The sequence below is a fragment of the Leucoraja erinacea genome, chromosome 14, assembly GCF_028641065.1.
Source record: "Leucoraja erinacea ecotype New England chromosome 14, Leri_hhj_1, whole genome shotgun sequence".
Classification (NCBI taxonomy): Eukaryota; Metazoa; Chordata; class Chondrichthyes; order Rajiformes; family Rajidae; genus Leucoraja; species Leucoraja erinaceus.
The window spans coordinates 47,694,877-47,713,224 of NC_073390.1; the positions used below are offsets into that span (position 1 = coordinate 47,694,877).

The 18,348-nt window shown below is 39.1% G+C and overlaps 1 protein-coding gene across 1 annotated transcript in view; it reads left to right on the forward strand.

The window, feature by feature from the left end:
• ift80 (intraflagellar transport 80 homolog (Chlamydomonas)) overlaps positions 1-18,348 on the forward strand; it is a 157,779-nt gene that overhangs the window by 25,841 nt on the left and 113,590 nt on the right. Inside the window, exons 4-7 of the mRNA XM_055646362.1 lie at positions 1,170-1,280; positions 6,872-6,940; positions 9,500-9,609; positions 17,602-17,691. Of these exons, the coding sequence (XP_055502337.1) occupies positions 1,170-1,280; positions 6,872-6,940; positions 9,500-9,609; positions 17,602-17,691 (380 nt within the window). The remainder of the gene's footprint in view (positions 1-1,169; positions 1,281-6,871; positions 6,941-9,499; positions 9,610-17,601; positions 17,692-18,348) is intronic.

Consider the following 18,348-nt stretch of genomic DNA (forward strand, 5'->3'; position numbering starts at 1 on the left):
TCCTATGCTGAACAAGAAATGATCAGATGCAGATGACAACCTGCCTTATTCTATGCAAACAATATGTCTTAAGCACTAACTTAACAATAGCAGCCTCTATTAAACTAGTTGAATGATCTTTTTTCTATGCAGTGACTCTCATTTCTGCAATTAAAGTTGGTGCTAGCATTTTACTGAAGGTCTATAGCCATAAAGAACTTGGTTGAGACTGCTTAAACTGTGATTGTAAAATGCTCTTGTGAGCAGGAGATTTTATAATTCTGTCAGACTGGACTTGCTTCAAGGTCATGCAAGTTGCCAGTCCACTGTTCCCAACTTCACTTGTGTTGTGTCTTTTCTCAATTTAGTTGTTGGAAAATTTGACTAAAACATGTTTTTGTTTAATAATTTATAACAATTCTGATAGACCTATCACCAAATTAAATTTAATTACTGCATTTATTATCATTTGTATGAAATATGATAAATTGAAAATGAAGTTAAATACCCGCAATTCATTGATGTTTGCACCAGGGTAACTAATTAAGGAAAATTTTGAAATGTCAAAAAGTGAAGATCGTGAATTGTGCATTTTTTTCTGAACCTGGACATGAGGAATAAGTGACAAAGAGTGCCACAGATATTTTTTGTTAATGTGGAATGAACACTGCCATTTTCTGAACGCATAATAAAAGTGGCTGTTTTTATCAAAGTGGTAGTTTCAAGTTTTATCAAAGTAATAGTTTCAAAATTTAAAGAATTTAATTGGATTTTAAAGGAGAATTGTTTGGAACATTAATATTCCACAGAGCTGAAAATGGTTGTGGCTATAGTCAACTGTTCAGAAAGGCCACAACCTTATTCAAAATAGTTATTAGGTTGCTCAAGTATGTGTGATACCCGTTTCCTTTTTTTGCATGTGCAAGTTTTTAATACTATTACATATATAGTAAAAAAAAAGCATGCAAGAATGATAAACAAGATGAATTAAAGAGGATATTGTGCGATTCCCATTCGTAGCCTTGACCATGATCATGGTAAATTGTGGAAATCTTTAGTGAAAAGTTTATTTACTACTTAATGAATTAACATAAGTTTATTTATTACTAAGTAAATTAACATGATTGTATTTATTCGACCATCTATGCATGTCATAATTAAAGTATTGATCAGTTTTTCATTTGGTAAAGGAAAATTTCATTTGGTGTCAAAGACTGGACGAGTGGAAAAAAGCATCGAAGCTCACCGTGGAGCTGTGTTGGCGGGAAGGTGGAACTACGAGGGAACTGCTTTGGTAACAGGTGATTGGAAAAAATATAAAGTTAATGTCTTCTACTTGAAATTATAATCATTGATACCAACCTATAATTCTATTGTTTGCATGAGAGTATCGCAGCGTTAAGATTTTCTTGGTAACTTATGTATTGAGTATACACTTTAGAATATTTCCAGGATAGTTCAGTAGGACAATGCCTTCAAAGCTATGGTCTCATATTATACATTTTTCTAGTGCCTGTAATATTAATTTTTCCAGTTGTTCGGAAGCTGCACAATGACTTCCAGTAGTGGCTTGAGTTTTTTGAGGTGCAGCAATAATTTTAATCAATGCACGTTTGTTATAGTTGATCTGAATTTATGAAAATATTTAATATTAATATTTATCAATTGGAAAACGATTTGCCTTTGCTACTCTATTAAGTGAACATGGCCTTTCCTACTGGGATGCACAAAAATGCAACTAATATCACTGGGTCAAACAGATGTATTATTTCAGAGTTGTTGATTGACTGAAGCGGCGTTCAACACTATAACCCCATCTAAACTCATCACCAAGTTCTAAGACCTGGGCCTCAGTCTCATTTGTGGGTTGGCAATGGTGAGAAGTAGCAGCTTCAAATTCCTGGGTATTAATGTCTCGGATGACTTATCCTGGGACCATCACATAGATGTAATCACAAGGAAAGCACCTCTACCTGCTTAGAAGTTTAAAGAAACCCTACATGTAACTGAATACTCCAAAAAACGTCCACAGATGTACTGTAGATGGTATCCTGACTGGTTGCATCATGGCCTGTTATGGCAATTCCGATGCACAGGAATGCACGAGGCTACAGCGAGTGGTTGATTTAGCCCGGTCAATCACAGGCACAGCCTTCCTTCACCGTCAAGCATCAATATGAGGCACTGCTTCAAGAGGAGACATTTATCCCCAGTGTCTGGACCATGCCCTCCTCTCACTGCTATTGTCAGGCAGGAGATACTGAAGCTTAAAGTTCCACACCAGTAGGTTCAGGAACAACCATTTTCCTACAATTATCAGGTCTGCACCACCCTAGTCCTACCTTGGCAATGGGACATTAATCTTGCACAACTGTGATTATTTTCAAATTGTGTATGTTTGCACTAATTTCTTTAGTTTGTGCAGTCTTTTTCTTTTCAGTCTTGGAGAATTTTGTGTAATTTATGTACGATTTATATTTTGGAGTAATATCTGAGTCTATGTGCCTGTGATGCTGCTACAAGCAAAATTTTCATGGTATCTATCTCTGTACTTGTATGACAATCAACTTGACTTGGATTTTATTTGCAAATGAATTTCAATGCTGTAGTTTGAAGGGACAAAGCACACGGTAATAGCCCTGTCCCACGGTGCGAGCCCACCCACGAGTTATCCCAAGTAAAAGAAAAAATCAAACTCGTGGTTTTCTACGAGATTCCAAGTTTATGTTCACGAGTTTCAACGAGTTCCCATGTGTATGTCTAAGTTTGCCGTTTACTTATCATTTCTGCGACGTACCAAGTTCCTCTCCCGAGTTACACTTGAGCCAACAACGTCTACCGACCTGTGGAAGAATGATCAGACGGGGACTATCTCTCCAAGGGATGGGCATCCATGCATGATGGGCAAAGTCCCTGCAACCTCCAGACCCGGCAGCACCCTATGGCAATGCCAGTCCTGCAGCCTGGCATTAACTCGACCAGCGTCAGCCAGCCAGCGAGCAAACAGACCATGGGTCCCGTTGAAGCAAGATTCTCAAGCAGTAAGGTATGGAGGTGGAACGGCCAGGAGGCCAGTGTAGAGGAAACATGGCTGATGAAGTCAGCCACACAGCGGGAGAAAGCCAGAGAAGAGGTTTGTGCAGGGGATGTTTTCCAGGAATGAACAAAAAGAAACCGGTGTGCGGTCAATTTGCAAGCGTTAAAGAGTAATTAAAAGGCAGGGTGCCTTTCGTTCCTGTGACACTTTTCATGGCCTCTGGAAATCCCAAAGAGGCTCTCTCCTAGTAATCTAATAAGGTGACCATCACTGTGCCCTTTATATTTATTAAGTTTGTCATCATTTGAAGATGGACACAAAGCTGGAGTAACTCATCGGGACCGGCAGCATCTCTGGAGAGAAGCAATGGGTGACGTTTCGTGTCGAGACTCTTCAGTCTGAAAAGAAGGGTCTTGACCCGAAACATCACCCATTGCTTCTCTCCAGAGATGCTGCCGGTCCCGCTAAGTTTCTCCTGCATTTTGTGTCCATCTTCAATTTTCTTCGCCCCGCTCTGGGAGTAGAAATGGGGGCGGATCCGGACCGCAACGGCTGTGAGCCCCAGGCCGAGTTTGGTGATCGTTTGCCTGCTTCTTCTGCTGTTGAAGGTGAGACGTTGCGTCACGCCAGGGTCTTGGCCCTGTCCAACTTTGGCCGTCAGTTACGCGACAGGCCGTTGGCGCGCAAAGATTTTGTTCGCTACAAAAATTTCGAGCCCTGCGCGATATCGCGCACAATTACATACCCCTCCGCGCTTCTCAGTGGAACCAGCCCTTAATTCCGTGATCCAGAGATGAAAACAATTGCAATGGAGCAAACGACCTTAAGAGTGCAAAAGAGCAGAGAGACCATCTCTGCTCATACTACAATTCAATATTGGGAAGTGTGCCGTGGCTGGACAGCTTACTTTGAGGGACAGTCGACAACAGGTACACCACTGCATGAAGAGAGCCCACATGCAGACAAATTCAGTAAATGTCATGTTCAGTTTAAATCCTGCTGACTTTGTTTGATTTAACATTAAGTGTGGATTTATATTTTCATTTTAGTGTAAATAATTTCATTGCATCTGTCTGTTCTTGAAGCAGTGATTATCATGCATCTGCTTGTCTGATTAGTATAGGTAGATCACAAAACATAGCCATTGAAGTTCAAGTTCAAGTGAGTTTATTGTCATGTGTCCCTGTATAGGACAATGAAATTCTTGCTTTGCTTCAGCACACAGAACATAGTAGGCATTTACTACAAAACAGATAAGTGTGTCCATATACCATAATATAAATATATACACACATGAATAAATAAACTGATAAAGTGCAAATCACAGAAAATGGGTTATTAATAATCAGAGTTTTGTCCGAGCCAGGTTTAATAGCCTGATGACTGTGGGGAAGTAGCTATTCCTGAACCTGGTTGTTGCAGTCTTCAGGCTCCTGTACCTTCTACCTGAAGGGAGATGAGTGTGTGGCCAGGATGGTGTGGTGATACTGCCAGCCTTTTGAGGCAACGACTGCGATAAATCCCCCCGATGGATGGAAGGTCAGAGCCGATGATGGACTGGGCAGTGTTTACTATTTTTTGTAGTCTTTTCCTCTCCAGGGCGCTCAAATTACCGAACCAAGCCACGATGCAACTGGTCAGCATACTCTCTACTGTGCACCTGTAGAAGTTAGAGAGAGTCTTCCTTGACAAACCGACTCTTCGTAATCTTCTCAGGAAGTAGAGGCGCCGATGAGCTTTCTTGATAATTGCATTAGTGTTCTCGGACCAGGAAAGATCTTCAGAGATGTGCACGCCCAGGAATTTGAAGCTCTTGACCCTTTCAACCATATATATATAATGGGGCTGTGGGTCCCCTTCCTACTCCTTCCAAAGTCCACAATCAGTTACTTGGTTTTGCTGGTGTTGAGGGCCAGGTTATTGCGCTGGCACCATATGGACAGTTGCTCGATCTCTCTTCTATACTCTGACTCATCCCCATCAGTGATACGCCCCACAACAGTGGTATCGTCAGCGAACTTGATGATGGAGTTCGCACTGTGACTGGCTAGGCAGTCATGAGTAGAGTGAGTACAGCAGGGGGCTGAGCACGCAGCCTTGAGGTGCTCCCGTGCTGATTGTTATCGAGGCTGACACATTTTCACCAATACGAACAGACTGTTGTCTGTGAATGAGGAAGTCGAGGATCCAATTGCAGAGGGATGCGCAGAGACCCAGTTCTGCGCATTGCATTGTCTGTTTTATTGCCAGAATTCAGTCTTGTGCTCCATTTCTCAGCTGAATGAGAGGAATTACTGGAAATACTTCTTTATGTTTTATTTGTTAATTGACATGTATGAAAAGCCCTTTTTCAAACCACTGTGTTGTTTGCTGTGGTGCTCCTTTACTCAAGATGTGCAAAAATGCGCTTTATTTATTGAACAAGATGAATAAAGACTTTGTTTCACATTAAGTATTATTTTCTGATCTACTAAGAGGTTAAACTGTTTTACATTTAAAAAGCTCAGCATATGAGGCACCTAAGTCCTTCACTCTCACAAATGATTGTGAGAATCAAGATGTGAATAGATTGTATCACTTTCTCTATTTTGTGTTATATGATGAAAGGAATATTACATTCAAGTCATGAGACTTTTGAATGACATTAAAATGAAGACTTGTAGGCATCAATTTGATTTTGATAACAAAGAACTCTCTTTTATTGTGCACAGAAGTAAACAAACAGTGAGAAGCAAACGGATTTGTAAAAAGCTTTTCAACACTATGCCATAAAAAATGTGGCAGTATCCAAAAAACCTCAAAACATGCTCAAACAGGCAAAAAACAACATAAACATACAGATAGTACCCACGAGTTAATACGGTAAACTCGCGAGTCACTACGGTAAAATCGCGGGCTACTACGGTATTACAACGAGTTTAAAAGTTTCAAATTTTTCTGACAAGAGTAAATTTGACTCATGGAAATCTTTCGACATGTTGTAAAATTTTCACGAGTTAACACGTTTCCCGAGTACCTGCCGTTAGCGTTACAAGTCGCTAAGTTACGTCCACGAGCTCCGACGTTCCCGCTAAGTTAATTCTACGTGATTACCACGAGTTTGATTTGTTTTTAACTCGGGATCACTCGTGGGTGGACTCGCCCCATGGGACAGGGTTTAATTCTGTAGGATTTTGAAAGACTACAATGTATCTTTACTTGAACAGAGGCCATAGAACTTTACTTGAACAGAGGCCAGTAAAACTGGATGGTAATACTTAAAATCATCAGTTCATCAGTCCTTAATAGTCTCTGTTTTATTCTATTTGTTTTTGTGCAGCAGGGGACTTAGTTAACTAAAGCAAATGTACGGGAGCTCTCTGCTTGGTTGATTTCACTGAACACAAGAGAATATCTGGAGAAGAAAAAAAAATTATATAGGCCTGGCTTCAGACTTATTTGTAGAATTCTGCATTTCTTTCCGGAAGACCAATGGAACCCAGGAAAATATTATTTAACAATTTTAAGTCTCATGTCAGAGGCTTATGTTTCCAATTCATGATTTTCTTACAAAATGCGTCTACTTTAATTGATGCTGCTCGTGCAGTGATCCCCAAGAAGCCTTCCTTTTTAAACATGCAATCAACCAATTTATGATCTTGAATCTTAGCAACATATTTCTGATGGCTTAAGTGACGAAGTAATAGGACAATGCATAATATATATATATAAATTGAAAGAAAGCAAGGCAATCCTCAGAAGATGTCCATATAATTAAAAAAAAAGCCTGCAGGACATCACTTGCAAGCAGGAAATAAAGTATTTGATAAGTACTTTAAGCATTTCATCTAATGATATACTGTGTGTATTTTGCAGTTGGTGAAGATGGGCAAATTAAGATTTGGTCCAAAACTGGAATGCTGCGATCGACAATGGTACAGCAAGGTAGGGTTTTGAATTGTTGAACTCTTCTGGATTTATTTTAAGAACAAAATCTGTGCAATGTTAATCATATAGTCATGTACATGGAGTATGGATTGATATCCATGATAGTTATCTCAAGCACTGAAAACTGCCTTGCAATTGTGTCATGTCCACCAATGCATTTCTCCCTAGAAAAAGGTTTGCTGGATAGTTCTGAAGAGGCTTTTCTATTTAATGCTTCCTGCAGCAGAAGTGATGGGATAATGTTGTCCCTTCTGTTAAATGCTACAAACTTGTACGAGAACAGAAGAAACTGAAACTGGAAGAGGCCACAGCCCCTCAATCCTGCCGTCCCTTTCAATATCATGGGCTGATTTTTGCCTCAAATCTACTATTCGTAACTCTCTCATCAACTAAAACTGTCACCTTGGCCTTGAATCTATTCAGTGTTTCAGCCTCCAGGGCTTACTGGGATATAAAATTACTAGAATTGACCAGAAGAAATTCTTTGCATCGTTGTTTTGAATAAATGACCCCTTCTACTAAAATGCCCTCTAGTTCTGATTCTCTGAGAATCCCCCTTTTCAGAATCTTGTTAGTTTTAATAAGAATCTTTCATTATTCTAAACTTTAATTCTAAGTAAAGGTGTTTTCTCCACCTTTCTCCAGAAGACAATTTCCTTCGTCTAAGGCATCAATGCAATAGGCTTTCTCTTACCTGCTCCAATGCAGATATATCCTCCCTAAATAAGGAGACCTAAATTGCAATGCAGTACTCCCTGTGTTGTGTCACCAACACGATGTGGAGTTATATCAAGACATCCCTATATTTTGTAATAAAGGACAATATTTTGGCTTAATAATTTGCAGTAGCTGTAGCGGTGTCCTTCAACCTTCAATTTCCATGATATTCAGCTTTACCATGTATATGCTGGCTCCATGAAAGAGCAATCCAGTGGGTCTGACTCTCCTGCCATTTCTCCACAGCCTTGCAAATTCTTTCCTTTCAGATACTCAACCAGCTCTCTTTTGAATGCTACAACTGAATCGCCGATACCCTTAGCATTGCATTCCAGACAACTACCACCCTGTGTGTTTGAAAACACAGAATTAATCCTTGCGTCGCCCCAGTTTGTTATTCCAGTCTCCTTCATTGTATAACCCCTAGTGCTTGACTCCCCCCACCAATGGAAACGGTTTCCTTCTATTTACTTCCTCTATATCCCTTACGATTTAAAACGTATATATCAGATCTTATTGTAATCTCGTTTTCAAGGAAAACAAGCTCAGCTTCTCCATTCTGTTCAAGTAACCAAGTCCCCTATCTTTGTTCCCTCTTCTCCACACTCCCGAAAACTTTCACATCTTTCCTAAAGCTGAACATAATACTCCCAGTTGTGAGTGAGCTAGTGTTAATAAAGCTTTACTAATAGTTCCAAGACTGCAAATGCTGGAATCTGCAACAAAAAAAAGGAGAGCACTTAAAGGAATTCAGCGGGTCAGGCTGCATCTATGGAGGGAAATGGACACCTACATTATAAAGCTCAGGATCCTGAGTGTGCTTTTAACTTTCTCGCCTGACTCAACTGTGTTTAATGCACATCTACTGAGAAATATCTGTTCTTATTCTTCTTTTAGAAGTGTGTCCCCAGTTTATATTGCCTCCTCTCAATACTTGGTGGACCTCACCTGGGGAAAATGAATTCCATGAGCTGTTCCTGTTGAAAGTTGTGACATGAATCTGATAAAAATCCTCTTTGAGTATGTTGAATTAATATGCTGATATTGATTATTTAATTTATGCATGATGAATAGCCCTTTGGTCAAGATTCTTCAGAGCATGGGCAACAAAGACCACAGTATCTATGCTCAAACAGTTACTTATTCTCATTTCATTTGTCTTTTAGCATTTTAATACACAAAATTCAATACATCATTTTGATGGTATGGCTATATACATTTTATGGACAATAGACAATAGCTGCAGGAGTAAGCCATTCGGCCCTTCGAGCCAGTACCGCCATTCACTGATCATGGCTGATCATCCACAATCAGTACGTTGGGGGTTCCTACCTTCTCCCCATATCCCTTGACTATCTTTAAGAGCTCTATCTAACTCTCTTGAAAGCATCCAGAGAATTGGCCTCCACTACCTTCTAAGGCAGAGAATTCCACAGAATCACAACTCTGGGTGAAAAGGTTTTTCATCATCTCTGTTCTAAATGGCCTACCCCTTATTCTTAAACTGTGGCCCCTGGTTCTGGACTCTCCCAACATCGGGAACATGTTTCCTGCCTCTAGCGTATCCAATCCCTTAATAGTCTTATGTTTCAATAAGATCCCCTCTCATCCTAAATTCCAGTGTATACAAGCCCAGTCGCTCCATTCTTTCAACATATGACAGTTCCGCCATCCCGGGAATTAACCTCGTGAACCTAGGCTGCACTCCCTCACCAGCAAGAATGTCCTTCCTCAAATTTGGAGACCAAAACTGTACACACTACTCTTGTGGAGGAAGTCGAGTAAAGATACTACAGAATATATTTTATTTATAAATTTGTGCTTTTAATGTTTCCACAGGTACACCCGTGTACTCAGTGGCCTGGGGGCCAGATTCAGACAAAATTCTCTATACCTCCGGGAGACAACTGATCATTAAACCTCTTCAACCAAGTGCCAAAGTATTGCAGGTATGTTTAGAGCTTGCAAAGTTACATACTGTCAATTAAATGCAATCCCCTTTGGTACATTATTAGTTTCCTTAATCTCTGCCTTTGTCTTAATGGTCCTGTGTGTGATGTATTTACTAATCAGATTTTATAGAAATGTGTTCAGATACGTTATTATTCAGCTTAAGTGAATGTAAAACCAGTTGCATTACAGAAGATTCATTAGAAAAATAATGAGGATGTATTATAAACTGTGACTGTTTAAACCTTGTGTCTGTGATTAATTACATAGACTCCCCGCTGAGCACAATGTAAACAATGGCTGCTTTCATACTTACCAAATACAAGATGCTGAACGCACTCAGAATTGTACATTGTTTTAGAGGCATTACACACAATATTCTTAAAAAATAAATTGTCAAACATATTGTAAGAATAAAGTAGGTAGTCTTTAACGTACCTTAATTCTATCACAAATTAAAACAAATGTAATAATGGGCTTGCTATATTTACATCAGCTCATGCTCAAAAAAGGCAAATGCACTTCTAATTCGAATGTAGATAATTAGGTAATAACAGTTAGAATAACAGTTAGTCCATGTACTGTTGTGGTCAAGATTTTTGCACACTATATGAATTTATCCCAGAAAACTACATGCATGATAGTTAGTAAATCTTGCTAGAATTTCATTTAAAATGATTTACTTTATTGTATTTAAGCTGCATTGTTTAGAAATCTCTTTCAAATATTGTTTTTTCCGATAAAAATGTTTTAATTCAAAATAATCAGGTCCCATATACAAAATCTGTTTTAAGTTAGGTTGCTGATCTGTAACCAAAATGTGCATCTTCAAAAGGACTGAAGCTTACATGTAATTGTTGCTTCCTGATGATGCATTAATACTTGGGAATTATTTTGTGCGCACAATTGACTATCAGTCTGAAGAAGGATCTTGACCTGAAACGTCGCCTATTCCTTCTCTCCATAGAAGCTGCCTCACCCGCTGAGTTTCTCCAGCATTTTTGTCTACCTTCGATTTTTTTCAGCGTCTGCAGTTCTTTCTTAAACTATTATTGTGAAATCACTACTTAAAGAAAAGTGAACTTTATTGTAAATGGTTAACTTTTAACAAAATCAAAACCCAGTTACATGCATAATTTTTGAGGACAGTTGATTTTGGTGATATAGAGAAACGAGCTAAAAGGTGATATTGGCTTTAACTTGGCATACTTCAGTTATTACACATTTATTATAGAGGTGATTAAAAAACATTTTCCCCACAAACATGCTGGAAGTGTGAGCTGAGAACAATGTCATTGTGACCCGTAAGAGCATCCAGACGCTTGGTGAACAATCTGGCAAAAAGGAATGAGAGCGAGGGTGAGCTAAAGTGGGGGAAGTCAATGTCAAATCAACTACATAAAAATCAACAAGGCATGCCAAAGAAACATTGGATTTGAGAGGAAGGAGAAACAGACAAAAAATGTAACATTTTAAATGTGCACCCTTTGTTTTTATAGTCTCCTGATTGCTTACTCTTAGGGCATAAAAGGTGATTAGCAGTCATTAACACTTAATACATAGCTAAAAGTATTTAAGCTATTAATTAAAAGTCTAGTTGCTCATTTATAAGGCAATTAAAATGTAAATTTAAATTTCTTGAAGATCACAGGGAACTGAACTGCAAAAAACGGTGTCAGTCTATCTACATTGTTTTTCAGTCCAAAGCTAGCAAATTGGCCAGTCATTTGAGGTGATTCCCAGTAACTGCAAGTTGCTGGCAAATGTGTGTTTTAATAATGGTGAATGGTGAGCTTCATTAACATATTTTCTTCTAATCTGCTTATCAGAGAACAACTAAGAATGATATTGAGGCAATCGGAAATAAAAATGGGAAAAGCTACTGATCAATGTGGTGACCTGTTTCTGTTATGATTTTCCTGGCCAGGACCCTTAATCCATGAAGGTTGAATCCTTGGGCCAGGAAAAACCTAGTGGCACGATTTTGCAGTCAGCTGGGTCCGCATTGAATTAAAAAATAAATTCAAACCTACAAATGGTTCCTTTTGGGATTTTAATGAATCATTTCTTCTTTCAATCAAGCCAAAGCGATCCCTGCCCACAACCCAACCAGTCTCTCCCCACTGCTTGGCTGCCTTTGTCTGTGTATTGAACGCCTTTGTCACTCGACTTACAGAAAAAGTTTTGTTATGGCAATCTTTGATTTTGACTCTGCATGCCATTATATTCCAAACCAGCTAGGGTTCATGTCTCCACTGCGTTTACAGTATATTGATATCTATTTTGATGCTGCTTCCTGCTCTTGCCTAGACTGGAATATTCCTTGATTTTACTTGGCCAATTTGTTTATTTTCCTCACCTTTCCACAGACGACCTCCAATTTCCCTTCCCACTCTTGAATACTGTAGATTAGTTATTGCATGTGAAGTAATCAGAGTAATGTACTACCACTAACTCCACCTTACTATACACTTTATATTAACTCCCATCTCCTATATTACATAGTTACACTGGTGGTAGAGATGAACTACCAACGTATTGTACTGCACCACCATGACTGATCATTAAAGATGATTTAAACACCAGACTGTGTCTGTACAGCTGTTTACAAATACTATTTATACATTTATGGGACAACATTTACCTCATGCTCAATGACTCCCGTGGCTACCTTTATACACCCCCTTCTCCCACCCTACTTCCTGAAAGGATTTCAGTCTATTCTGTACAAACAAAGAACTACAGGCTAACTTGGTTAATACCAAAGAAAGACACAAAGTGCTGGAGTAACTCAACAGGGCAGGCAGCATCTCTGGAGGAAAAAGAAGGCTGATGTGTTGGGTCAGGATCCTTCAGTGAACACACTGATCTGTTCTGTATTTATTTATGCCTACAATATTCTGTTGTGCTGAAGCAAAGCACGAATTTCATTATCCTATCTGGGACACATGACAATAAACTCTCTTGAATCTTGACTGAAAGTCAGGGTGGGAGTGTTTATGTGAAACTTCAAAAGTATGCATACCTTGAGGAGATTTTGCTTTAGAGCAGACAAAAGGTAGAAACATTTATACCAAAGATAGACACAAAGTGCTGGAGTAACTTGGGTCAAATCCTAAACACATCTCCTTCGTGTAATAGCGATTTACTCTAGTTGCTACTGGTTTGTAGGACCACACTGCTCACAATTCATTTTTCTTCGCATGATCGTGTGTTTCTGGTTGCCCAGCTCTTTCACATTTTACTTCCAATCCAACTTTGGTTTTCTTGTTTAGCAAAGCTCACATTAGCTTCAGGAACACCACTCTCGTTGAAAGGTACTACTAGATGCAGTTTTCTAGATGCAGTGTCAAATTCAATGATTCCCTATAATAATTTGGCCACCTGTATTTACAAGCATGATAGATCCACCTTTTGCTGCTTTACTTGTCCCAGTATCACTATATTTAGCATCACCATCTCTTGGCAGTGTAATCTCCTGCGTTCCACAGTCGCATTCCATTTGTTCTTTCTGCCCTTCCATGCCTTTCTGCACCCTAAAACTTTTTTATTTCTATTTCCAGAACTGACAAAAAAAAATGACCTAAAATGCCATCTGTTTCTCTTTCTGCAGATCACAGCTGATCTGCTGAACGTTTCCTGAACTTCATTTTAATTATTGAAGTTGTGCGATGATACTGACTGTAAAGGGAAATTCATTTCGTTGTCTCTAATTGAGACAATGACAATAAATTTGAATACAATACAATACAGTTTCAATCTAACATTTAAAATGACTGAATTAATGACAGAATGACTGAATTAACTTCTTCTTATAGAGTCCACACACAAGATTAGAAGTAGTTCAGCCAGTGCTGAGCACGCTTCTCGGCATCTGCGTACAATGGTGTCTGTCTTGTCGCTTCTTGTGCACGGTGGTGGAAACAGGGCCGTGACGTGAACGCTCTTTCCTTGACCCCACTGAATTAACTGAAACATTATCATTATTTTCACCTTTTTTCAGTAGTATATTTTAATTTTCTATCAGAGCAATATATAAAGTCATTGTTAACAATTATTTGAAAATGGATTTTGCTTCTGTACAAGGCATATTGAATACAAAACTATAGGTCTGATGTCCAATCGCATCCCAGTGATTTGCTGGTCAGAAGCAAACCATGCTTACCGGCGAAAAGGAACGATAGGAAAACAGATAAACATTAAAATGAAACATCCTAATTTTAAGAGTTTTTCAAAATTAATAAGATTGCAGCAAATTAAGGGGCTTCAAGGGAAAATATCAAAGGGCACTTAGAGTGAATGGTGAAATGGCCACTGAGGAGAGGTTGAACAATGACGAGAAGCTGACTAAACAGCTAACCGCATCAAAGTACAAAGTGCTGGAGGAGCTTAGTGGTTCATGCAGCATCTGTGCAGGGAATTGACAGATGACATTTCCTCAGACTGACAAACAGTTTATGTACGAAAGGACAAGTCTGCAGGTTGATTTGGAAAAAAAAAGTTCAAGTATCTCAAAAGTACACTTTTTTGTGCCTTTGAGAGACAGTTTTGGACTCAACTGTCTAAGGTTTTGTGTGAGTGGGTGTTTTAACTGAGTCATGATTGTAGAAAAGGAAAGGCTTGCAAAGAAAACATATATCAAGTTGCGATCGGCATAATAAAGTGTGGGTCAGGAGGAATGCAGATCAATGATGCAAGCATGTGGTCTTGATATTAGAATAGATTGTGGTGGATGAGGAAGGGAATGCACATTTGTGGGGAGCAAAGGTTTCAAAAATATAGACTGCCTGATTTGACAGCTGAATAAATTGATGTAGTCATGCCCAGGTACGGGCAGAAGCCAAGAAAGATAGCTTCAGTTTTTCCAGTATTCATCAGGAGGAAATTATGGTTCAACCAGGCCTTATTGTTGGACAGACAGCTGAATCATTTAGTAGCATCTGTTGCCATAAGAGTTAATCAAAAGGCAGAGAAGTACATGAAAACACAAGACTACATATGGTGGAATCAGTAACGAAAACCAAACTGTTGGAACAACTCATCGGGTTGTGTAGAAGCGGTTGAGAAAAGAATTGTTGACATTTTGGGTCCTGATACTGCATCAGGACTAATGAAGAGTATTTAATTGTCATATGTACCGAAATCTATATACTTAAAACTGTGTGTGTGTGTCTGTCTGCTGTGCGTGTGTGTCTGTCTGCTGTCTGTCTGCGTGTGTGTCTGTCTGCGTGTGTGTCTTTGTCTGTCTTCTGGAAAAAACGCCTCTCTAATGGTAAGATTTTAACGTATTCCGGTAGAGATTTTTTCCCCTGGAGTCCGAAATAGCTTTATTTGAAAACTTCATGTTTTATTTCTCGAGTTATTAATGTCGTCACGGCAGCGGTAAGTGAGTGAGTTGCTGGCATGATCCCAAACCCCCTCCTTCTCAACGCTCCTGCCCACCCCACAACTTTACCCCTTTCCAGACTTACCACATGCTGTGAAAGGAACTCTTCCCCTCAATTATTAGAAATAATTTAACTATTGATTCAGCCACACTATATTTTAATGCAATGATTGTGCCATACATGACCTACTGTATAACAACTTGCTCACTGGCATGCAAGTCCACACTAAAGCCTGTTGAAATTGCTTATAAACAAGCCCTAAAAACTCTTGACAAAAAGCCCAGAATGTACCATCACTGTAGCATCCTGAAGAAATTTGATCTGCTGAGCTGTGAAAACGTAATAAAATATTTGGACTTGATTTTGGTTTACAAAATCTTCCGTGGACTAGCCCCACCTCCGTTAAAGGACTTCATAAAGAGAAACACAAATAGGTCGACAAGAGCAGCCTCCAGGGGTGATTGTATAGTCCCGTTTAGGTAAAGTGTCTTTGGGCAGCCAGTATTTTCACATCGAGCGTCGCAGACCTGGAACGCGATACCATGCGTCATACGGGATCTGCCAACCCTTACCTCATTTACCAAACATCTAAAAACATGGTTACTGCAAAATCAAAACTGCAATCATAATCTACCTTTCATTATCCTATGGTACTCTTTTATTGTTACTTTTTTACTTTATTGTTTGTTTTGTTTTTGACTTCTGTTTTGTCTCTTCTCTTATTGATTGATTGTGTTGTGATGTGTTTACCTTGTTTACCAGAGGGACTAAAGATGGAAAGAGCTACTGGCTACAATCTTGCGTATTACATGTAAATGTTTATTAATATGCACAGTCCCCTAAATAAATAAAATTACAATTACAATTACAATTGTAATTTTATTTAAGTTTGTCATTCAATAAGATCACAACTAATTTAACTTGTCCCGGTGTGCTCCCGTTTTTCCCCACCATCTCTCCACCTGCCTTCACCCTCCACCCCACACCCATTCAGTAATTCAGAATGAAGGAGATTTGGAAGCCTTGGGCAAATTGAATTGTTACTTTCTTTATTTTTATGGAGAGGAGAACAATCTGCGCATGTGCGGTTTAAGATTTTAAAAGCCGATTGACTGCCTACCCTGAGTAATAACTCACGGCACGTGCCTGAGTCATGGGTATAGAGTGTGTAAAGCAGGGGACTGCGCACATAGCCCTGAGGTGCTCATGCGCTGTTGGTTATCAAGGAGGAAGTTGCTAATTCATACTTTGATACGTTTTTTTTGCCTTCCATCACAGCGAGGTGGAGATGCGCTGTGATGGATGTCTGTGTAAATTGTGTTGTGTCTTGGGTCTTTTTTTTTTTGTATGTATGACTGCAGAAACAACATTTCACTTGAGCCTCTATGAGGTTCAAATGACAAATAAATTGTATTGTAGTATTGTGTTGCTAATTCATACTGATTGTGGTCTGTTGATGATGAAGTTGAGGATCCAGTTGCATGGGGTTGTGCAGAGACTCAGTTCCGAGAGTTTGATAACAAGTTTTTTAGGGGATAAAGTTGTTGAATCCTAAGTGGTAGTCGATGAACGACAGCCCGATATATGTATTTTGTATTGTCCAAGTGTCCAGTACAGAGTGTCGAGCCAGCAAAATAGCATTTCCTGTCAACCTATTGTGGCGGTAAGCAAATTGTAATGTCCAGGTTCTTGTTAAATTAGTTGATATGCACCATAACCAACTTCTCTAAGCAATTCACCATCACAGACATTTGTAACACAGGTCGATTGTCATTGATTCATGTCATCTTATTCTTCTTGGATGCCCTTTTTTAAGCAGGTGTGAACCTTGGTCTTTAGTAACGAGATGTTGCAGTTATCTGCAAAACTCCTGGCAATTGGTCTGTACAGATTTTCAGAATGCAGCCAGATACACCATCTGGTCCAAATGGTGAAAGATCTTCTGATGTCGGCCTCGGTGACTGGGATTACCATGCCATCAGAAGCAATTCAGCCTGAAATGTTGACAGTTCTTCCCTTTCTCCCCCACATAATGCTGCTTAAACTACTGAGTTTCGTCAGCAGTTTGCTTTTTGTCGTAAAAAGGTCCATATTGGCATACATATAAAAGATGGAGCTATGGTTTTAAATTTTGAAAAGGCTGGGTGAATGGAATTGGGCATTTCTTGAAAATTGGATTGATGGAGGAAACTCAAGGCAGGCTTGGAAGTTGATGGTTTTATAGTCAATATCAACTAATAGCATTTCCTCAGAAAATTAGGTTGAGAGGTTAAGGCAGGCAAGGGAAGAGTTGGCATTGGACCGTGAACATAGGCACGAGAAGCAAAGTTGGCAAAACGTTTCAGTTTGTGGCAAGGACAAGAAATCCATTCACAACGGCAATCGGTATACTACAGAACGTACCCCTTTGGATTTAAATGCAAAAATATGTTATTCACTTTGAGTATTGAAATGGAGTAATTCATCAAGCTCCATCGACATGGCTGTACTTAAGGGAATCTCTGATCTGGAAAGCCAGCAATTTTGAAATGCAAGGGAAAGAAATGCATTTTTCTTATTAAGAACTTGTCCAAGATTTGTTCACATCTTAATCTTGTATTGCAGTGGAAAGCCCACGATGGAGTCATTCTGAAGGTGGACTGGAACACTGTGAATGATCTTATCCTTTCCGGTGGCGAGGACTGTAAATATAAGGTTTGTATTCTGATGAATTCTTTGTTCAAGCACTTTGCTTGAATACAGCTGAATTATTATTTATTTTTTTAATTGAATGTGAGAGATGACACAGGTGATTTGTTTTCATCTCTGAAGTATGTACATAAATAATATCAGTGATAATTACAATTATGGCAAACTGGTGGAGATTTGAAAGATCAGATATCAGTTGTAAATCATCTTATTAATTTCTCCCATGTTGGAGGAAACTACGTGAAATAGTGAATAGTTAAAGTCACTTGCGGGAGGAGTATTTAGTGTGCACAGAGTTTCATGGTCCATGTACAGCTGGTATTGCCACAACCCCTCTGCTGCCAAATTATATATGTCCAAATAATTGGCAAAGCCAATGATGAAAATGTTAGTGACTTGGATTAGAATTGGTATGCTAGTTCAGGATCAATCTAAAGTATTCCTCCTATGTTGTAAATTATATTCCAGTCCATGGGAGCTTGGAGATAGGTTTGTGCTAACAAACATCTCGCAACATGATTGAAATTTTTAAGAAAAATTGCATGTAATGATTTTTAACTTGGGTTGTTAAGTGATTCTGTGGTCTATGGTATTATGTCTATGGTTTGTAGCAGCAAATATTCAAGCTTATGAAGCAAATTGTAATCCATAAATGCCTAGCAT